Source organism: Pipra filicauda, unplaced genomic scaffold, assembly GCF_003945595.2.
Source record: "Pipra filicauda isolate LSUMZ 115617 unplaced genomic scaffold, ASM394559v2 scaffold285_size1263560_pilon, whole genome shotgun sequence".
NCBI classification, from domain to species: domain Eukaryota; kingdom Metazoa; phylum Chordata; class Aves; order Passeriformes; family Pipridae; genus Pipra; species Pipra filicauda.
The window spans coordinates 309,315-327,975 of NW_024104404.1; the positions used below are offsets into that span (position 1 = coordinate 309,315).

General features: G+C 39.6%; 1 protein-coding gene across 1 annotated transcript in view; it reads left to right on the forward strand.

The window, feature by feature from the left end:
- Positions 1–18,045, forward strand: part of RANBP3 (RAN binding protein 3) — a 48,955-nt gene extending 30,910 nt beyond the window's left edge. The window contains exons 4-16 of the mRNA XM_039382846.1: positions 13–91; positions 1,243–1,308; positions 2,411–2,503; positions 3,582–3,685; positions 4,726–4,842; positions 5,424–5,527; positions 7,924–8,002; positions 8,903–9,005; positions 9,869–9,993; positions 11,952–12,072; positions 13,283–13,425; positions 15,233–15,413; positions 16,328–18,045. Coding sequence (XP_039238780.1) covers positions 13–91; positions 1,243–1,308; positions 2,411–2,503; positions 3,582–3,685; positions 4,726–4,842; positions 5,424–5,527; positions 7,924–8,002; positions 8,903–9,005; positions 9,869–9,993; positions 11,952–12,072; positions 13,283–13,425; positions 15,233–15,413; positions 16,328–16,371 — 1,359 coding nt within the window. The 3' untranslated portion in view covers positions 16,372–18,045. The remainder of the gene's footprint in view (positions 1–12; positions 92–1,242; positions 1,309–2,410; positions 2,504–3,581; positions 3,686–4,725; positions 4,843–5,423; positions 5,528–7,923; positions 8,003–8,902; positions 9,006–9,868; positions 9,994–11,951; positions 12,073–13,282; positions 13,426–15,232; positions 15,414–16,327) is intronic.
- Positions 18,046–18,661: the final 616 nt, after the last annotated feature.

The following is an 18,661-nucleotide window of genomic DNA, read 5'->3' on the forward strand; positions in this document are numbered from 1 at the left end:
TCCTTTTCTTTGACTGCAGTAACAAAGAACAATGTCTTTATGCCATCAAGCTTCTGTGAACCCTCTACAGGCAATTCTGACTCAGAACCAGGTGAGCTTCCTCATTTTTCTGCTTTTTTCTCGACCTGTTGTCAGTTTGTCACGATCCAAAGCACTCTGAAACTTCAGAAGTAAGACCCTCTCTGTGAGATTGGACGTGGTGGTGGTTCTGATCTTGGAGCTGTTATCTTGCTCACTTCATTGTTTGACTTCATCCTTGCTGGAGGTAATTAAACTCACAAATAGGAAAACTGTTGCATGCTTTGTGAGTGATGACAGAAGACTGCAATATGACTTTCAGGAAATCTTCATTTATTGACTTTGCTTTCTAATACAGAAGAACAATATTCCAAAAGAGCCATGATCTATGGTCATAGTGATGTTCAGCCATGACCTGTGAGCCCTGTGTTGACAGAACTGCTGATTTTGTCAGTCCCCATTCTGGTTCAGTGCTGTTGGTGTTGCTGTGGTGCACATCAGTGTTTTTAGGATTAACTGGCATGGGAATAACCAAGCACAGTGGGATTGGAAGATACTGGGTTGTCTTATTCTGAGCACAGACATTATGCCCCTAAAAGGAAAAAAGTATAAATATTCTTTTTAAGTTCTTAAGAACTCAATTTTTAATAGCTGTGGATTTATGAATATTTTGAGATTTTGGTGTTTTATCTAAAAGCCCTAACTGTGGTGAGTGCAAGCAAAGGAATTTCTTTTACCTTCATACTGTAAAAGCACTCAGTAAAAGCTAATGGAATTATAAGAAACTACTGTTAAGCAATGAAGTTTAATTTATGATAACTAGCAGTTGGGTGCTTGTTAGCACCTGTCATGTTCAGTCATACTTCTGATTGTCCTTTCTTTAGTTTGATTCTCACCTAAAACCTCTCTTAAGTCCTTCACAGGAGGAGCTCCATTTCTCTTGTGAACACGGTCTTTTTCCTGTTCTCCTGAAAAAAAAGACCTGAACTTTTTGCTTGCAACAACTTGTTTGTCTGTAATGTGTGTTGGATGTGATGATCACTGGAAATTCAGATTTCTTTTGGAAGAAGAGAATTTCTTCCTTTGGAAATCTCCTAATGGCTTCGGATATGTATAGAACTTGTGGGTTGTTACAGCAGGGAAAACACGAGGAATATTATGACTGCATAGGATGTTTGTGGTATGTTACAGCTTTGTCCTTGTAACTTTTTGTTTTGCTTGCAGAGGAGAAGAGCAGTGGATTCCGGCTGAAGCCACCGATACTTATCCATGGTCAGGCACCCAGTGCAGGTGAGTTCACTGCCCTCTGCAAGAGCACAAAGAAACCAGTCCAGGCATTTTATTTTGTGGTTTCTTCAACCTGCTATTGTAAGGTGGTATTGTGATGCCTGTTCTGCACCACAGATTGGCTGTGGCTGAGTCTCCTGTTTGCTGATGTAGAGCCAGCCATAAATATTACAGACATAAATATTACAGACGTAAATATTACAGCTCCTTAGGAGTTTGAGGGGAAAAAAAACCCCAAAACTATTTAGGTAATGGAAGTTATTATTACATATGGATGTGAAAACTTTATTTCACTTGCAGGAAGAATGATAGATTTAAGAAAGGAACAAGTTTTTTTGAGCTGACCTGTGAATGTTTGAACTTGGGATAGTTGTTATATTTTGTTGTTGTCGTGTCCTCGCTGCTATGAGTGAGTTCTCTTGCAGTATTATGTTGGATCAAGAGTGTTCAGTGAAGAAAACTGAACCTTCTGGGATTGCTAAACCTTCTAGAGCTGATGTTATGATGTTTGGGATATTTTTATTAGGTTGCTTAAGGTCAGTTGGCTTTTTGAATCATAGCAGAATTAGAGTTGTAGTGCTGTGTATCTTGCCATAGCAAACCAAAGAGGCCAGGTTAATTCAAAGAGCCAAAAAGTTATTAAACAACACAGCTCAACTATTACACTACTAATACATTTCTTTGTATGAAGAAAAAAAAAATCTTTTACCAGTATCTGGAAATTACTTAAATGGTATGAGAAGAGTTGGAATGTGTAGTTGAATAAAATGTCAGTGCATAAATAGGATTACTGGTGTACTGTTCATTTCTCCTACACTTTGGCTTTTATTTCTGAGTCAGTAGTAAACTCTCCTTCTGTGCTTTCCTGGGTAGAGAATATATTTTAAAGTGTCTTTTAAGGCTATGAAGTAGTCTTCTCTATTTGGGACTAATTCTATTTTGAGGCTGAGTGAGGGATGGAAAAGAAGGGAGAAGAGATTCTTTTCTGATGTCTCTTTTTTTTCATCGTATGTTCTGTTGGGAGCAGTTACAGAGAAGCTTAGATGAAGCTGAACTTTTCAACTTTAAAGCTTTATAGCTCTTGAAAAAAACTTTGCCCTTGCAGGTCTCCCCAGCCAGAAGCCGAAGGAACAGCAGCGCAGTGTGCTCCGTCCAGCAGTGTTACAGGCCCCCCAGCCAAAAGCTTTCTCACAAATGGGTAAAGAATGCTTCTGCTTTCTAGAATACAGTCAGGAGAGAACAGAAATATTCAGTCTGTTTAATGTAGTGGTTTGGTTTTACTCAACATCCACCTAGTTTTTCTAGGTTTCTCCTTTCGGAAGAGAAACATCTTAAATGTCAGGTGTGTCTGTTACAAAAGGGATAACACAGAAGTGGAGCTTTCAGGTCTTGTGGAAGACAACTGTCTGACATTGCCAGGCCTCTGACTTTGGTGTAGTCCATGTGGTTTTGGAATAAAAAGCCTTCTAAGTGTGTGCACTCAAATGACAGACAGCACTGACCGTGGTGTAATGAGCTATCCCCAATAACTGATCAGCAGTAAAGTGCCTAAATTGCTGGGCTTGTGGGCCATTGGGCTTGTGGACCATTTTGGAGTTGTGACTTCAAGATAGAATTTTAATTCTTAAGTTTGATCATTCATGTAATGTTGTATGGTTGTGGAATCTGATACAGCTGATGGAAACAGGCATGATTAAAGACTGTAAGTTAAAGCAGAAAAACTGTTGGAAGTGTCCATGTCTCCTAAATTCCTTGTTTCCCCAGCCCGATGCCTTTTGTTTTGTGGAATTTTGGTTGAACAGAAAAAGTGAATAACTTCAGTTAATCGTCAATCTGGTGCAGAAGCAAACATTTCTAGCTTGATTTCTTGACATGTCTGCTGGCACAGATTGGACTCTACAGAAAACTTAGTATTGGAGTACAGATTTTCAGTGTGAGTTCAGTATGTGAGCAGGTGAATCAGCCTGAAGAGGAGTCTTCTTTGGAACAGTATTAGATTGGAGCAGGGTGATGCTTGAAGTTGTATATATTGAAGCCCTTGCAGCATTTGATTGATTAAATGACTGTTTTTCTGTGTTTGAAATTTTGATTCTGCTAAGAACTGCTGAATTGTGGTCCTTTATGTCTTTTGCAAAATACAATGGGAGCTCTCTAGTTTGCATTGCAATGTTTCATGGACTTAAAAGAGAAAAACTGCATGCAATTTGCTTTAGAAAACTTTTAGGACAGTCTAAATATCTAGTGAATTTATGGGATTTTCTCTTTCCTTGTTGCAGTTCTCAGCAGTGGCACTAATGGTGTAAATATCCTGCCAGATTCTGCAGCCACATCAGAATTACCAAGTGATGCAACACTGAAAAGTTCTGACTCTGAAGAGAAGGTGAGTTGGAGAAGGAGACTCAGAGTAACAGACTTATTCTCTGAACAGAGTAAAAACCCAGCATCAGTAAATGAATTCCCTACAAGAAATGGAGAGTGCAGGTAATGAGAGGCTGAAAAGCCTCACCTAGAGCAAAAGACATTGAAGTGCATCAAAAGTTGTTTATTTACTATCTTGAAAGAAAAGTAATGAAATATTTCCTTCCAGTTCTGTGCAGTGTATCCAGTCCTTCCCTTCCCTGTGGGTTTTGAGCTGACCATTGGCATCTGAGGATCCTGACTGATAGCATGGGGAGGATGTTTGGGGATTTTGAGTGTGGGTTTTTTGATGCCACATTGATCACAGAAGTAGTATTGTTTAGTGCAAGAGTATGGAACAGTTTACTTGAAATTCAAGTCTCAATCCTGAATATCCAAGCAGAAACACTTGCAGTGTGCCCTGCTTTTTAAGGTTTAGTGAAAGACTGCTGCCATAACTGAGGAATGATAAGTAAATTCCACACATGGAGTATGAAAACTTTGTGGGACATGCTTGTTACTGCTCTATACATCATTAGGGAGAGCCTCTTTGGGCTTTTAACATCCAAAAGTCCTCTTGACTTTTTTAACCAACTGACCTGGGAGAAAGTTTTCTGATAGAAGAAAGCCCTTAAATCTGGATGCTAAGAATTTCTGAAGGCTCAGTATTAAATGGGATAAAACTTCATGACTGAATTGCAATTTTACCAAGGAATGTGGTGGGATATTCTTCACTGTCTTGGCATTTGTAATCAGCTTTTTCTGCCTGAAGCTTTCTAGAACAGGTGGAAGTTACTTGAGTTCACGCAGTAGTTGTGTTAAATGCTGGAGTCTCTCCAGAATATTTTTAAGAAAAACACTCTAAACAACAACAGCTACATTATTTTAAATGCAAAACTTGCCTTGTAGCTCTTGAGGTGTTGTTGGCTTTTCATTGTAAATGAGTGTGTGACTCACCATGTCATAATGTGTTTTTATTTAAAGAAGCTCAAATACCCAGGCTGCATTTTTCCATTTCTTTAGGCAGGAGAATGTCAGAAAAAGGAGTCCAACAATACTTCAGATAACAGCTGTGAGAAGGCTGAACTAAATGCACAGCAAGCATTTGTATTTGGGCAAAACTTAAGAGACAGAGTTAAGGTAAACATGTTTGTTCTCTTGACTAAGTTTGTGAAGTACTTTGAAGCTCCAGGGTTAAAACCTCCGTGTATATGCGTAAAATTAAAAGTTGTGAACGTAGGTTGGCTGTTTAATAAAACTAGTCTTAGACATTTAATAAATTAATTAAGTATTAATTCTGTTAAGTAGCATAAGAAACCTTTTCAAAATAAATGCATCTACTGCAGTCATAAGTAACATCTAAAACTCAGTGCAATGTACTGTTTTCTCTTACCTTTTGAGTCAGAATTAAGTTGAAATGCAATCCTAAAATGCTCCCACGCAACCAAGACTTCACAGAAAAGGTGAGAAAAGAAAAACAGGGCTGCCTGGGCTCAGACCTGTGCATGGAATAACTGAGTTGGATTGTTAGTACCTCCTGTTGAAGACAGATTTGCACAGGTTTTGTGGTGTAAAAAAAGGAAGTGCAATATTGGGGCACAGGCTTATATTGTTTTATTGCAGAAAGCATTTTTGGGTGGAACTTTGTCCTTAGAAAGAATGAGTTGAAGCATTTGTGGTCAGTAATTAAAACTGGGAATGTCTCCTTGTGCTTTTCCCAGCTGGGGGATGAGAGCGATGAAAGCGCCGACGTGCAGAACTCTGGCCTGCCTACAGCAGATACACCTTCTGCAACCAACTATTTCCTACAGTACATCAGTTCCAGGTGAGACTACAGGAAAACCTGTAGGGCAGTTCTCCTTACTCTTGATTGGAAATTCTTTGGGATTCTGCTCTTTGTTGGGTGCAAGGTTCAGACTGGGTCGGTGGGAAGCCAGGCTGCTGAAGAATGCAGTGACACTCTTCAGATCTGGGGAAATCCTCAATCTGACAGTCAAGGGAGATGCTTTTGATACCATTTACATGACCACAGCCTCACCAAAGCCTCTCCAGAAAAGTAACAAGCATAAGATGGGCGAAGTCTTCTCTCATGATTAGAAAGGAACAGTGATGGAATAAACTGGAGCTCCCAGTAGAATCCTGCAGAGATCTGTGCTGTATTTGTGGTGTTCAGTATGTTCCATACATGATATTGGTAAAGGGAAGAATAGTTTAAAAAAATTATTTTTTCATGGTGGTGTCATGGTTTGAGACCCCCAAAAATCCAATTTCCAAGTCCAAGCCCCCCTCCCACAATTTGTTGCAGTGCAAGAGGGATTTTTCCAGGCATAACACAAGACTCACCACAGGTAGTAAACTTTTCAGAGCAGTGTAGAGGGCCTGTGAGAATAAGCAGGAACCTAACTGTGGGAAATCTTTGAGAGAATTTCTGATCAGGCAGTAGCATCAGAAGAAATATGATGCAGGCATAGGAAAAGTGAGGCAGCTAAAGGAGAAAACTGCTAATTCTGTCTGCAGTGATGAGCTCTGAGCTGACAGCCTTCACTTGAGGCTAAGGTAGCAATACAGCTCTGTGGAAATGCTAGCTTAGTAGTGGTCAAAAATATCAAGTAATGCACAGAAATAGTAGAAAACAGAAAGATAATATCTTCCAGAGCTGTGAATTCAGGTAATAACTGGAAAAGCATGAGGGGAAATCCTACCAAGAGTGATGGAGTAGAACATCATCTCTGTTCCTGGAGCAAGCTGAAATGCACCTTGTCTGAGGCCATGAAAAAATTGTAGGAAAAGCACCAATGCATGTTTGCTTTGTCCTTATATTCTGCATTTTTAAGACCTGTTGTTCACTATGAAGTAGGCAGTAGGCAGTTTTGCAGTCAATGAACTTTTGATGCTGAACTTTTCAGGTGGTGCACACAAGAGGTAGGGAACACCTTTACCTCTGGATGCCAGGTCAATACCTTTCCAAGAGACACAGATTTGTTTAATCAGATTTGGCAGACAATAACTGCTAATATGTGGGCTTCAAATACTAGAATATTTTTTCATATTTTTCAACTCATATGACATCTACTGTCATAATTCATTTGAGTCTTCACTTTGGGAGGATTTATTCATTGTGGCTCAATTGCCAGAAACCTAATTTTGGACTTGTCTTAAATATAAAGTGTCTGTAAGGGGAGTTGGCCCTAATTTTCAACTGGGATGGCAAAGCATTAAGGTAATCGACTGGTAAAAGGAGATTCCTCCCATTGTGTAACAGTATCAGTCCTTTAAAAATTGTAAATGTACTGGGTCACAGGGCAGATACCAGTAGGTCATATTGAGTTAACATTTGGAGCTCAGAACTGTGGCATTTAATTCCCTTAGTAGGTAAAGCTGTCTTCCCCTGAGGATCTTCTTATTCAGAAGTATGAACTCTACATGTACAATTTAAAGGTTTGTTTGGTTTCACTTGACTCATGTAGTGACAGATGTGCCCCCATTTTCCAAACTTTGTGAAATGCAAGTAGGCTTGATTTGAGTGGTCTGTTTATTCACTTCCTGAGCTTGTTGGTGTCTTCCTGATGGGAAGGCAGATGAACAGTGACTTAAGTCTTTTGAGTCTGTAAAAGAGTAAAACTGTTGTCCTTCCTAAATGGGATTTAAAATCTCTTAATAGCAATAACAATGGGAGGAGTATACTTATTCTGTAAGGAAAAAGTAAAGGCTGAGATTTGATTGTGAAACTTCTAGGAGAGGTTGGGGTATTGCAGCTAGTCTAATAAAAGGCATTACTTATCCCTGCTACCTTTGTTTCAGTTACTGTATTGGAAGTGCATTTGTTTCAGTTCTTTTCCTTTCTGAAAAAAATTAACCTAAAAAAAAGTAGTAGTTCAAGTTTATGCATGTAGAATACTGGTTTTGAAAGAGTATGTTATGATTAAACAGTAAGGCCTCACTTAGCATTCAGCATTGCTTCATATGTAATTAGTTATCTAAAGGGAAAGATCTCAACAAAATCTTTGGTCATCATTTGGGGTGAATTGTTTTTCTGTAAAACCAGTATGTGCTCTCATGTTACTAAGTTGAATTAATTTTTACCTATGCTTGTATCAACCAGTGCTTAATTTTTTTAAAGCTAGTGACAATCACTCACTTTGTGAGGAATTTTGTCAGCAGAAGATAAGAGAGAATTTTCTGTCTTGATAAAACCTGTTCTGTTTGTTGCATTTTTTTCAGTGCAGAGAACTCTACAAACAGTGCAGATGCATCGAGCAACAAGTTTGTTTTTGGACAGAACATGAGTGAGCGAGTCCTAGTGAGTATCCACTGTGTATGATGTGTTGTTATTTTGCAAGTAGTTTGTTATGGATTCTCACCATAGGAATTTTGAGAGCCTTTAATTGTACTTGTCGTTTGAGGATGGGTTTTTTTTCAGTGGTTTCCCTTGTGGGTAACTTTGAGTGCAGCCTGGGGAGTTCACTATGAGCCATTGTCTGCCCTGCAGGGCTCTCCAAGGACTTCCCTGCCAAGCTCTCTGTGTGAGGAGATTCAGTGCCCTCTCTGCCATGCACGTGGCTCTTGTGCCCAAGCACTTTATGGCACAGCTTGTTGCTTTAAATGGCTGTCCCAGAATAACTATGGGAGGGTGTTTTTATGTTTGTCCTCAAAATCGAGAGCAGGTCAGTTCCTGGACTCCCCTCAGGATGGGATTTAAAGTTAAGCAGTAAGGCAGCTGCCTCAGGACTGAGGTGTGATTCAGAAGGTTCTGTTTATTATGTACCAGCCTAAGGAATAATTTCTAGTGCCTCACTATTTCCTGTTGTTGTTTTTATTGCTGCACTGGAACAAAATGGAAGCATTTAATGCTGAGCACTCATACCTGTCTAACTGTGTAGCAGGGAGTTCAGTCAGCTATGCCATGAGCTGAACTGTAGCTGAAATTGGCTTGCTTTGTTAAACATAGCTTCAAAATAAATGTTGAAATTTGGTTTCAGTTCAAGGGAAGACAATTTGAACTGGTTTTCAGGTCACACTCCTTTCAATTCCGTGGCTGGGGTAGCAGGATGGCTTTTACTGTGAAAGCTTTTGTCTGGGAGATTTTCCTTTTGCATATGGTTCATAAACAGTGGGGCTTCCCTCAGTAATGGACCATTAGTCCTGTTCGGCAAAATAAGTGTGTGTTTTCTCTCTTTTGTTTACCTCCTTTTTGTGATAGAGTCCACCAAAATCAAATGAAGGTAGTACAGAGAGTAATAAGGAGAATGCTGCTACAGAGTCTGGGTCTGAGTCGTCTTCTCAGGAGGCCACGCCAGAGAAAGGTGAAAAACAAACTATAACTTTAGGAAGGGTAGTTAATCCATGTTTAAGTTATTGTATTTTTCAATATCTTGTTACTTTTCAAAAATGTAGCATTTTTATGTTGCCTTTACTGTCTCCAGAGATACAGGCTGGGTGTGGGAGGTGCTGGATGCTGTAGATTCTCCTATATTAAGCATGTACTGTCTTGTTCATGGTCATTTGGTGGTATTGGGAGTATCTTTAGCAGAGTGAAAGTAGAGGGAATTAACAGAACTGGTACTGGGACCAGAGTGTAGAAGAAATGTGGCAAACCTTTTTTTTTTTTTTAACAATTCTGTTGTATTTCCAGTAACTGAACGTCTGAGTCAAATGTGTATTGCATTGAGTGGGTGCACCATACATTGCTTGAACTCAAAACTCTTTGCTGGATTCTAGACTTATGTGGCTTCAAATTGGCAAGATTTTATGGAAATTCTGGGAACTGTGGGTTTTCTTCAGCAAACTGTGCCTGCAAGCCCAAATAAAAGTGGAAAATGAGTTGTGCTGTCCCTCTGTAGGCCCATGGCTGGCAGCAGGATCAGCACTGCTGGAGCACATACAGATATGCAGTTGTCCATGCAAAGGTTTTGAAATACTGTGTGTAGGAGCAGAAATTTTGATTACTTAGCTCTTCAGTCCCTTGTGTCCTGTGCTTGTAAAACAAGTATTAAAAGACAAGCTTTAATTTCTGCTTAAAATTTCAATCCTTTTTCACGTGTTCTAGTAAGGTCTGTCTTCTGTACTTTTCAAAACTCCTCAAAGTTCTGGTGTACTTGTGTGAGACCTTTATAAATCTTACGAAATTACGTGCTAATCATTCTCAGACTCTCAAAATGTTGTTCAGCTAATAATATTTCAGAATCACTGGCAGAGTCTGCAGCAGCCTATACTAAAGCAACAGCAAGGAAGTGTTTGTTAGCGAAGGTAGAAGTGATTACTGGGGAGGAAGCTGAAAGTAACGTCCTACAGGTAAGGAGCAGAGTGTGGAGGAGCTTTGGGTTTGTGGGGATTCATATGGATGTCCAGTGAATCCACACCATCTGATTCCCTACAACTCAGCCTTCCTCTGTATCTTTAATGTACTTCCTTGTGTTAAAATGCAAACTTTAGGTATTTATTTTCAGATCCTTGCTTGTTATCTTGTAATCTGTTGTTTCTTAATTTCCTCTTTCTGAATAAATTTTAGTGTATAAGCCATCCAGGTGGCTTTTGCTGGTGATTTTCCTGAATCAATCACACAGAAGCTTCTGTCTCATACAGCACAACTATTTGAAGAAAATTTGAGTGAACTAAATATTTTAAAGTTCTTTCTAATTGTTGTACTACTGAAGATTTTTTTAAAACTTGGAATCAACTATTTATGGCAGCAGTCTGGTTTCTTGCCAAGCAGAAACCATACCACAGCATTTGGAACTTGTCTTGAGGTATTTAATTGAATTAGTGATGTTTTGGAAGGATATTTTGTCATGACTTAAGACTCCTGGTTTTAACCGTGATTTATTTAGCATTGTAGTTATTCATTAACTTAAATATACTTATTAACTCTAGTATATCCTTAAGAAGAACATACAGGGTTTTCGTGTAAAATGAAGTGGTATATGAATTTTTTTCTCTTCTCTTTATCCTCCAATTATAACTGTTTGTTTTTTTTCTTGAGATATTTTAAGTTTCTCAGCATTTCGAACTCTGTTCTTTTTTAAGGACAGATTTTTGTTCTTAGACATGCTGCCTATTCTGACACCAAACAGTTGCACTGTGTCAGTAACTAATATGTATCAGTTATACTTGTATTATCTTGCAGAAAATGATCATCTATAATGTTAGTCATTCTTGACTTCTTTTAACCAGACATGAATGCTCTTTAAATAGTTCTGCTGGTACTTCTGTTTCTGTGTAATTCAGAAATGTCTGGATGCTTCACATAATTGAACAGGACACTGAAGAGATGAGGCTCCTGTTTCAATTAGGAAAACCACAGCTTTTAGCAGCTGTACACTTAATAGAGGACTGAGTTGCATAAATTTTGTAACTTAACAAAAGTTTGGCAAGAGATCTGTTCTTTTTTCCCCTGTGAAATGTAGTGCACTAGAATTCCAAGTGGGACTTGTATGTACAGAACTATGTTAATGTTGCAGAAACAGAGTATGCAGAGCTAGATGTCCTGGGGTGGAGAAAATAAGAAATGGAGGGAATGAAAATGGGAATATCTTCTCCACCTAGTGCATGCACATCTGGGGGGAACTTGAGGGGGGTGACAGTTTGAGCTCTGGAATCTCAGCAGTGACAGTGAAGATGGGTTAGAGGTGGGGGAACAGAGCAGACATGTTCAGCAGGGAAGGAAAGTGGAACTTGTATGAAAGAAGGAGCAATCCTACCATTTGAAAAAATTTGAATTTTCTAACTAATGAACCCTGCAGGGAGGTAGTAGAAATACCTCAATTATTCATGACTTTGTGTGGGTCAGGCTTTATGAATTGATCACGAGCTAACATGTTTCTTCATCCTTTTTTTTTTCCTGAATTCAGGAAAAAATTTGCTTTGCTTTCATTATACTGGGTCTTTCCAGCAACAAATACCACTTTCAGTGGTGCAATGTGTACCTAAGGCTTTTAAAAGAGTTGACTGATTTAAGGCAGTCTCTTATCACGTTAAGTTTCCTCTGTGAAAATTGTTCTTGTTGTTTTGATCTTGAACCCAGGTATTCTTTAAGATTATATAGCTTCTGTTAATAAAATCTAGTGAAACCAGACAGTATATTTTGAGGAGTTTATTGCAAAAGAAGGGTTGACTGCTTTGGTTTCCACAACTATGAACAATTAAAAATTTCAACGTGAAATCTGAATATTTTTTTAACCAATTGCAGATGACTAAGAAATGCATTATTACTTCAATCAACCACTATGCTACAGAGATATTTTCTGTTACAGATTCAGTGCAAGCTGTTTGTATTTGATAAAAGCTCTCAGTCTTGGGTGGAAAGAGGTCGAGGACTCCTGAGACTCAATGATATGGCCTCAACAGATGATGGAACGTTACAGTCTCGACTGGGTAAGAGGAACCAGGGGAAATGAGATACTGGGTGACAGTCATGCTGTTTTCATAGTGTGCTTCCATGACACACAGCAACATCCCCTTTAGGTCATGTCTTAGCTGCAGCAACTCAGAAGGAGTTTGGACCTTTCCTTTTGCTTCAGTTAATGAACATTGCCTCCAAAGAGAGTATCTTTCCATGTCCTTCTGTTGCAGCAAATGTTCCAGTTACTTTTTTCCTCATAAAAGCAAGAGGTATTTAGTAACTAGAATATTTGACTGGAAATGGATGGTAACATCATCCAGATCTGGGCCCTTTGGGATGGGTTGCCTGTAAAGCCTCTTTGAATAGTGCACGATTGTTCAGGCTGATGGGAATGTGCATTAGCCTGAGATTATCAGCTCAGATACAACCACTGAACTTTGATGTATTAACATATAAGACTTTGGACTAAGTATCTTTAGACATGACTGATAATCTTTAACAGCCTTGTTGTGGTTTAACCCCAGGCAGCCCCCAAGCAGCTGCTCACTCTCCCCCACCAGCAGGATCAGGGAGAGAATCGGAAGGGTAGAAGTTAGAAAACTTGTGGATTGACATAAAGACAGTTTAATAGAGAAAGCCAAAGCTGTGCATGCAAGCAAAGCAAAACAAGAAATTAATTCACTGTTTCCCATGGGCAGGCAGGGGTTCAGCCACGTTCAGGAGAGCAGGGCCCCATCCTGTGTAATGGTAACTTGGGAAGACAAACACCATCACTCCAAACATCCCCCTGCTTCCTCTTCTTCCCCCCATTTTATATACTGAGCATGATGTCATATGGTCTGCAATATCCCTTTGGTCAGTCCCCTGTCCAGGCTGTGTCTCCTCCCAAACTCCCATGCATCCCCCAGCCCCCTCCCCAGCATGGCAGCAGGAAAAGCAGAAAAGGCCTTGGCTCTGTGCAAACATTGCTCAGCAATAACAAAAACATCAACCCTGTGTTGAGCAGAAATCCAAAACACAGACCTATATCAGCCACTGGGAAGAAAGTGAACACTATTCCAGCCAAAACCAGCATAAACCTACATTCTTATTAACAGGTGTAACAAAAGCCCCAAAAGGGCTTTCCCTTGATATCCTTTGTAAAGAGACTGAAACCTTTACACAATAAAAAGCTGTCTTGAGCTGTTTTGAGCTTCCTGGTGTGTCTTTTTCCACCTAACTGATCTTGTAACTTTGCTTTAGTGATGAGGACTCAGGGGAGTCTCAGGTTAATCCTAAATACCAAGCTCTGGGCCCAGATGCAGATTGATAAAGCCAGTGAGAAGAGCATCCGGATCACCGCCATGGATACAGAGGACCAGGGAGTTAAAGTTTTTCTTATATCAGTGAGTACTGGTTTTTGGTTACATCTTAACCTTCCTACTGAAGTAGCTTCTTACTTAAACTGTAGTTGAGGTAACATTCTCATTTTCCTTTGCACCCTACACTGTATTAATATCACCCCTACCCCAAAGACAAGGGGCTTGGCAGATTTGCTTGTCCAAAAAGCCTTGCTAGTCGTGAAGAAAAGCCACATCCACGGCTGCTTTAGGAAACCAGGTTGTCCAAAGCATTGCCCATGGAGTCATGGGATCTGTTCCATCCCTACTGAGACTGTGACTATAGTGTTTAATGCAGATTGTTTTCTGCTATTAGGGAAAACAAGCGTTATTTCATAAGTTTCTATGCAATAGTTAATGAAATTAGATCTGCTGGAACTTGCAGTACAGAAGTGCTGTCACAGCGTGGGAGGATGGATAGGTGCTTACTGAAAGGGAAACACTAAAACTCTGTCAAGAACATTGTGTTGGTAGTTAAGGGTAACACATTTTAACTTCGATTTTCTTTTGACACAGAGTATTCAAAGCAGTAACAGGATAGTGAAAGGGATTGCTGTGCTTGCTGAATGGGGAACAGCAATGCCAGTCAGAATTACTGAAACACTTGAGAGCTCATCATACAGTAAGCAAGGAAGAGGTTATTGCTTAACCTTACACTTACAGATTTGGAGAGGTCCAAATATGTTCTTTTGATTTACACTGATGATACACAAGGAGTTGCAAAAGAATTAGTACTCAGAGGGATCAGAAATGAAGAGAACAGCAACAAACAGTCAGCTTCCCCTGAGACATTAGGTTTGTAGGACTGGGATCTGGAGTCCCAGAGTAGAACTTAGTGATACCAAATATCCCTTGATGAAGAAGCAGTGAAATTACTGGATAAGTTTTTCTCAGTATTCTTCTAGATTTGAAAGCTTGAGTTAATCTGTCGTCAGGTTATTTACTTTTGATTTTAGTATTGATAAAAAGTATCTTGCTTGGAATTATTTATTCATTACAGCTCATTGCAAGGGAATTTCACAGATATAGAGGTGACAGATGGGGAGGATAGAAACAATTTTTTTGTGAAAGAATCTGAGAAGTGGGATTGTTACCTTACAGTTGACTTGGAGTAATGGTAATAGTAGTTAATATGAGGACTTTACTGACGTGGTGAAGACAAGAGTTTTGTAGTATTTGAAGGAAGTTTCCCTTTTAAATGATGTCCATTAAATATTTAGTTTAACAGGCCTAATAATTGATTATATTGAAGGCTTAAGGTGCCTCTGAGAGTAAAAACATATTCTTGGACAGGTTGCCACAAATGCTTCCCTTTGAAACAGAGTGTAAAAAAAAAAAATCAGCCTGTGTCTGACTGTTCAGTTTTCTCATTATGTCTTATGTTGAAATTTTATGTCAGTGCATCTTGAAACAACTAACTGACTTGATTATGATTAACTACTGTATGAAGTTGAATGCTTGACAGACCTGGAAAAATCTGCAAGACTTTCATCTGAGATCTTTTTAATATAAGCTTTTGGGACATGTTAGAAAAGCTGTGTGGTTTCTGGGTGAAGAAGGTTATGTGAAATCAGCTGGTATGGGGTATGTTAGCCAGGGGAAGTTGGAGCTGAGCAGAAGAATATACTCTCACCACCAGAGTTCAGTATGTCTGTTGTGTGTCTCACAGCCCACTCTGACTGGTTTGAAAAACCAGTTTGTTTGAGAAAACAAAACTGTGCTGTGAAATTTGGCTTGGCTGGTGTGTGTTACGTCGGCAGCGTTTTGTTCTAATTCCTTGCACCTTCTTGTTTCTGAATATTAACAAATGCAGGCAAGCTCTAAAGACACAGGGCAGTTGTTTGCTGCTTTGCACCATCGCATCTTGGCCTTGAGGAGCAGGGTGGAACAGGAGCAGGAAGTCAAGAATGTAGCACCTGAGCCAGAGGTAACACAGTCAAACGAGGAAGACAGTGATGATGATGTCATTGCACCTTCAGGAGCAGTTGGAAGTGGTAAGTAAGAAAGACAAGTGTTCCCTGTTTTCCCTGCGTTTTTCTGTGTCATTCCTTAAAGCAGACTGTGCTCTCTGGATGTGGTAGATGTCACCTCTCACAGATGTCACCTCTCACCTGTCACCTCTCACAGGTGTCTGTGGAGTAGGACTATTGCATGAATTGGCTTTTTGAATGCAGCTGCTTCTTGCTTCTTCTCCAAACTGGTAAAAGACCCCTGTGCTGGGTCTCTCTGAGTTATATGCCACAGTTTAGCTGAAGTTTTCTGAGCTCTGTTTCATTTCCAGGATTTCTAAGGGGTGGTTTTGAGTTTCATTTTTGCCTTCACCATGGCCAAGGGTGCACATAAAACCTGAGATAACTTGGGATCAGCAGGCAGGATCCAGACTGACCTTTGAGTAGAGAGCAGAAGGTTTACAAAGGGGCATGGAAAGAGTGCAATGATTTTTATTGTACATGAGGAGACCATACTTTAAGAAAAGCACTAGTCTTCAGTTTGAGGAAGGCTTCCTTTTGTACTCTTGACTTGGAAGTCATCTGTGCTTTGCTTTCCTGTGCCTTAGAACATCCAGCCTTTGACAGAGACCAGTCCTCTGTCCTGATTCACTGCAGGTAAAAAGGAGGAATGAATATGAACAAAAGCAGTGGGTGGATTGAAGAGGTTGGAAGCAGAGCTTTTAGGCTCTAGGATGCTACTGAGATCCCCAAACCAGATTAGTGAAGAACATAAAATTCCACAGTGGACAGACCTTAGTCTGGAGAAGGAAATGTAAGGCCAGGGGAATTCTACAGTTCTCATTGTTATTGAACATCTGAACCTGAGATTTGTGTAGCCTGCTTGGGACGGGTCTCTTTTTGTACAGCGAGAAACAAAAGATATTTCTCATGACCAAGAACTGCTTTTATTGTTTCAGGTCCTAATGATGAAGGTGATGGGCAGAACGTTGGCAGCACATAGCAGATGTGAGCCAACCTGCTTGCAAGGCTGCTATGAACACCATCTTGCAGGCATCTCTGGGTACCCCAGGCCAGCGATTATTTCAGGCAGTGTCGAAGGCTCCAGGACTAAAGAACTGTGCATCCCTGTTCTGTTTGTTTGATTTTTTTGGTCTGGATCAGTAGATTCCACAAAAAAAAAAAAAAAAAAGCAGACTTGGAAACTACCTGAATGTGGTTTGGGACGTTGAAAGCTCATCATATTGATGAGCAAAAAAGAAAAAAAAAAAAAAAAAACAAAAAAAAAAAAAAAAAACCAAACACAAAAAAAACCCCAACCCCAGAACAAAACAAAAAAAATCCCCCAGCCAACCCCAAACATTTCCCCCTCTTCCTTGTAATTAAAATGGCACATTACAGCTTGTCACAGCTTTTCATTGGGACCTTTTGACTGTTTCTTCAGTAGTTGGTGTCTTGCAGGCGCCTCCGAGATAGAACTTTTTGGTTCCAACTCGAATTCTGCTTTTGCAGCCTCTGCTCCCCCTTGTGCAGGGACACCGTGTCCTCACCAGTTCCTATGCTCACTGGCTGCCCTTTTGGGTTTCTCCTCTTTTTGGACTGCAGATGGGGCAGGTTATGTTCTTACCTTTCAATCCCAGCAGAGGTTGTGGGCACCGTTGTTCCCTGTCTCGTGGGTTTGTAAACAGAGAGAAACAAAACGTTGTGGTTCACCAGAAAAGCTTTTTTTTTAACGCAGTAATAAGAGACTTCAAAGCCCGCAGGATGTTTTGCTAACTCCTTTCTTTCTTCCCATTTCATTATTATTATTTGGGGATTTATATTGTGGTGAAACTTTTTTTATTTTAGTTTTTTTCAATAAGATGCTCTTGTGTGTTGAAAAAGTGAAACTATTGTTTTGTACTGTTCTGTTACTATTTAAGGGAGAGCTAAGCCACTATAAATAATAGATGTTGCATACGATTTTTCTTAGAAAATTATGTTTCTGTGGCTACAGTAAAGTGTAGGAGGCATACAGGTTACACCTTCAGAAAAGTTGATGAGGAAATAGCTGTTAGCCCTTGGAAGAATAAAATAGGCTCATGTAATGAGCTCTGCCAGCCATTAAAATAAATTGTATAATAAAGCAGCTCATTTAATGGCTTGATTCAACAAGCCATTTAAGCACTTGCCTGACTTAACTACATGTGAATAATCTTACTGAAGTCAATGCAACTCTTCATGCTTAAAGTTGAGGACATTTTTAAATATCTTGCTGAATTAATGGCCTTAAATAGAAAATATAACTTCTAACCCTTCCTGTCCCTGTTCTGTTTCCTTTTTCCCTGTTCAGTCTTGCAGCATGAAGAAAAAGGTAATACTGCCAGCCTTGAGTAGTTTGGGCTGAAGGTTATTGTATTCTGTTCCACCAAAATAAAAGCAAGAATGTGTTTTCCTGTGTGTAATTCTGAAGTACTCCTACTGTAACCATAACTCTTTTTTTTTGTTTTGTTTTGTTTTTTAATCTTTTGAGCTTTTCGTGTGAAAGTTGAGTTTTATTTTGTTATTAAAACATACAGTATGTTCTTGTCCAGCAAAGTTGGAATTTGGTAGTCACCAACGACAGTGACCGGATCACTTTCACTATAAATTCCCCAAATTGTTCTACTTTCTTTATAAATAGTTTACTGGCAGATAATTTCTCAACTTGTCCTTCTTGTTCTTCTGTAGCTTAAGGAGATCTAAAATGCACCACTTAAATGCTTCTTCCCCTTTCATTTTCTTTTAATGTAGCACGAATTGAAAATAGAAACTCAGGTTATAGCACAAAATCAACTTTGAAATTGAATATTGAAATAGCAGAACAGTCCTCATTGCCTCTGTTTTAAAGGAACATACTTTTCACTGGCAGTCAAAACCAAGTTTTTCCCTTTTATTTGTTGTTAACCATCGTTGGAGACTGATGCTGTTGGGGCAGGGAGTGCTTTGCTTTTCCTGATAGCCAGTTGAAAGGAACATCTTGGATTACTTTTCTGGGAAGTGAAAAGGGCTAATGATAAGCTGTGCCACTGCATCTGTGATTTCTTTGGATTTGCCTGCTCATACCTTCTTGCACTTTGGGGTTTTTTTTCTCCTTAGAATTATGGGGGTTTTTAACAATGCACAGACCTGTTGCTGCACCCCAAACCATGCCATGCTCTTACAGGAGCACAGCACGTTCTTCAGCACCCACCTCACAACTGTTTCTGCATCACAAGGTCTGGGGGACTTCTGTACTTTCAAGTGAGTGATCTGCATTTTGGATCTGGGATCTT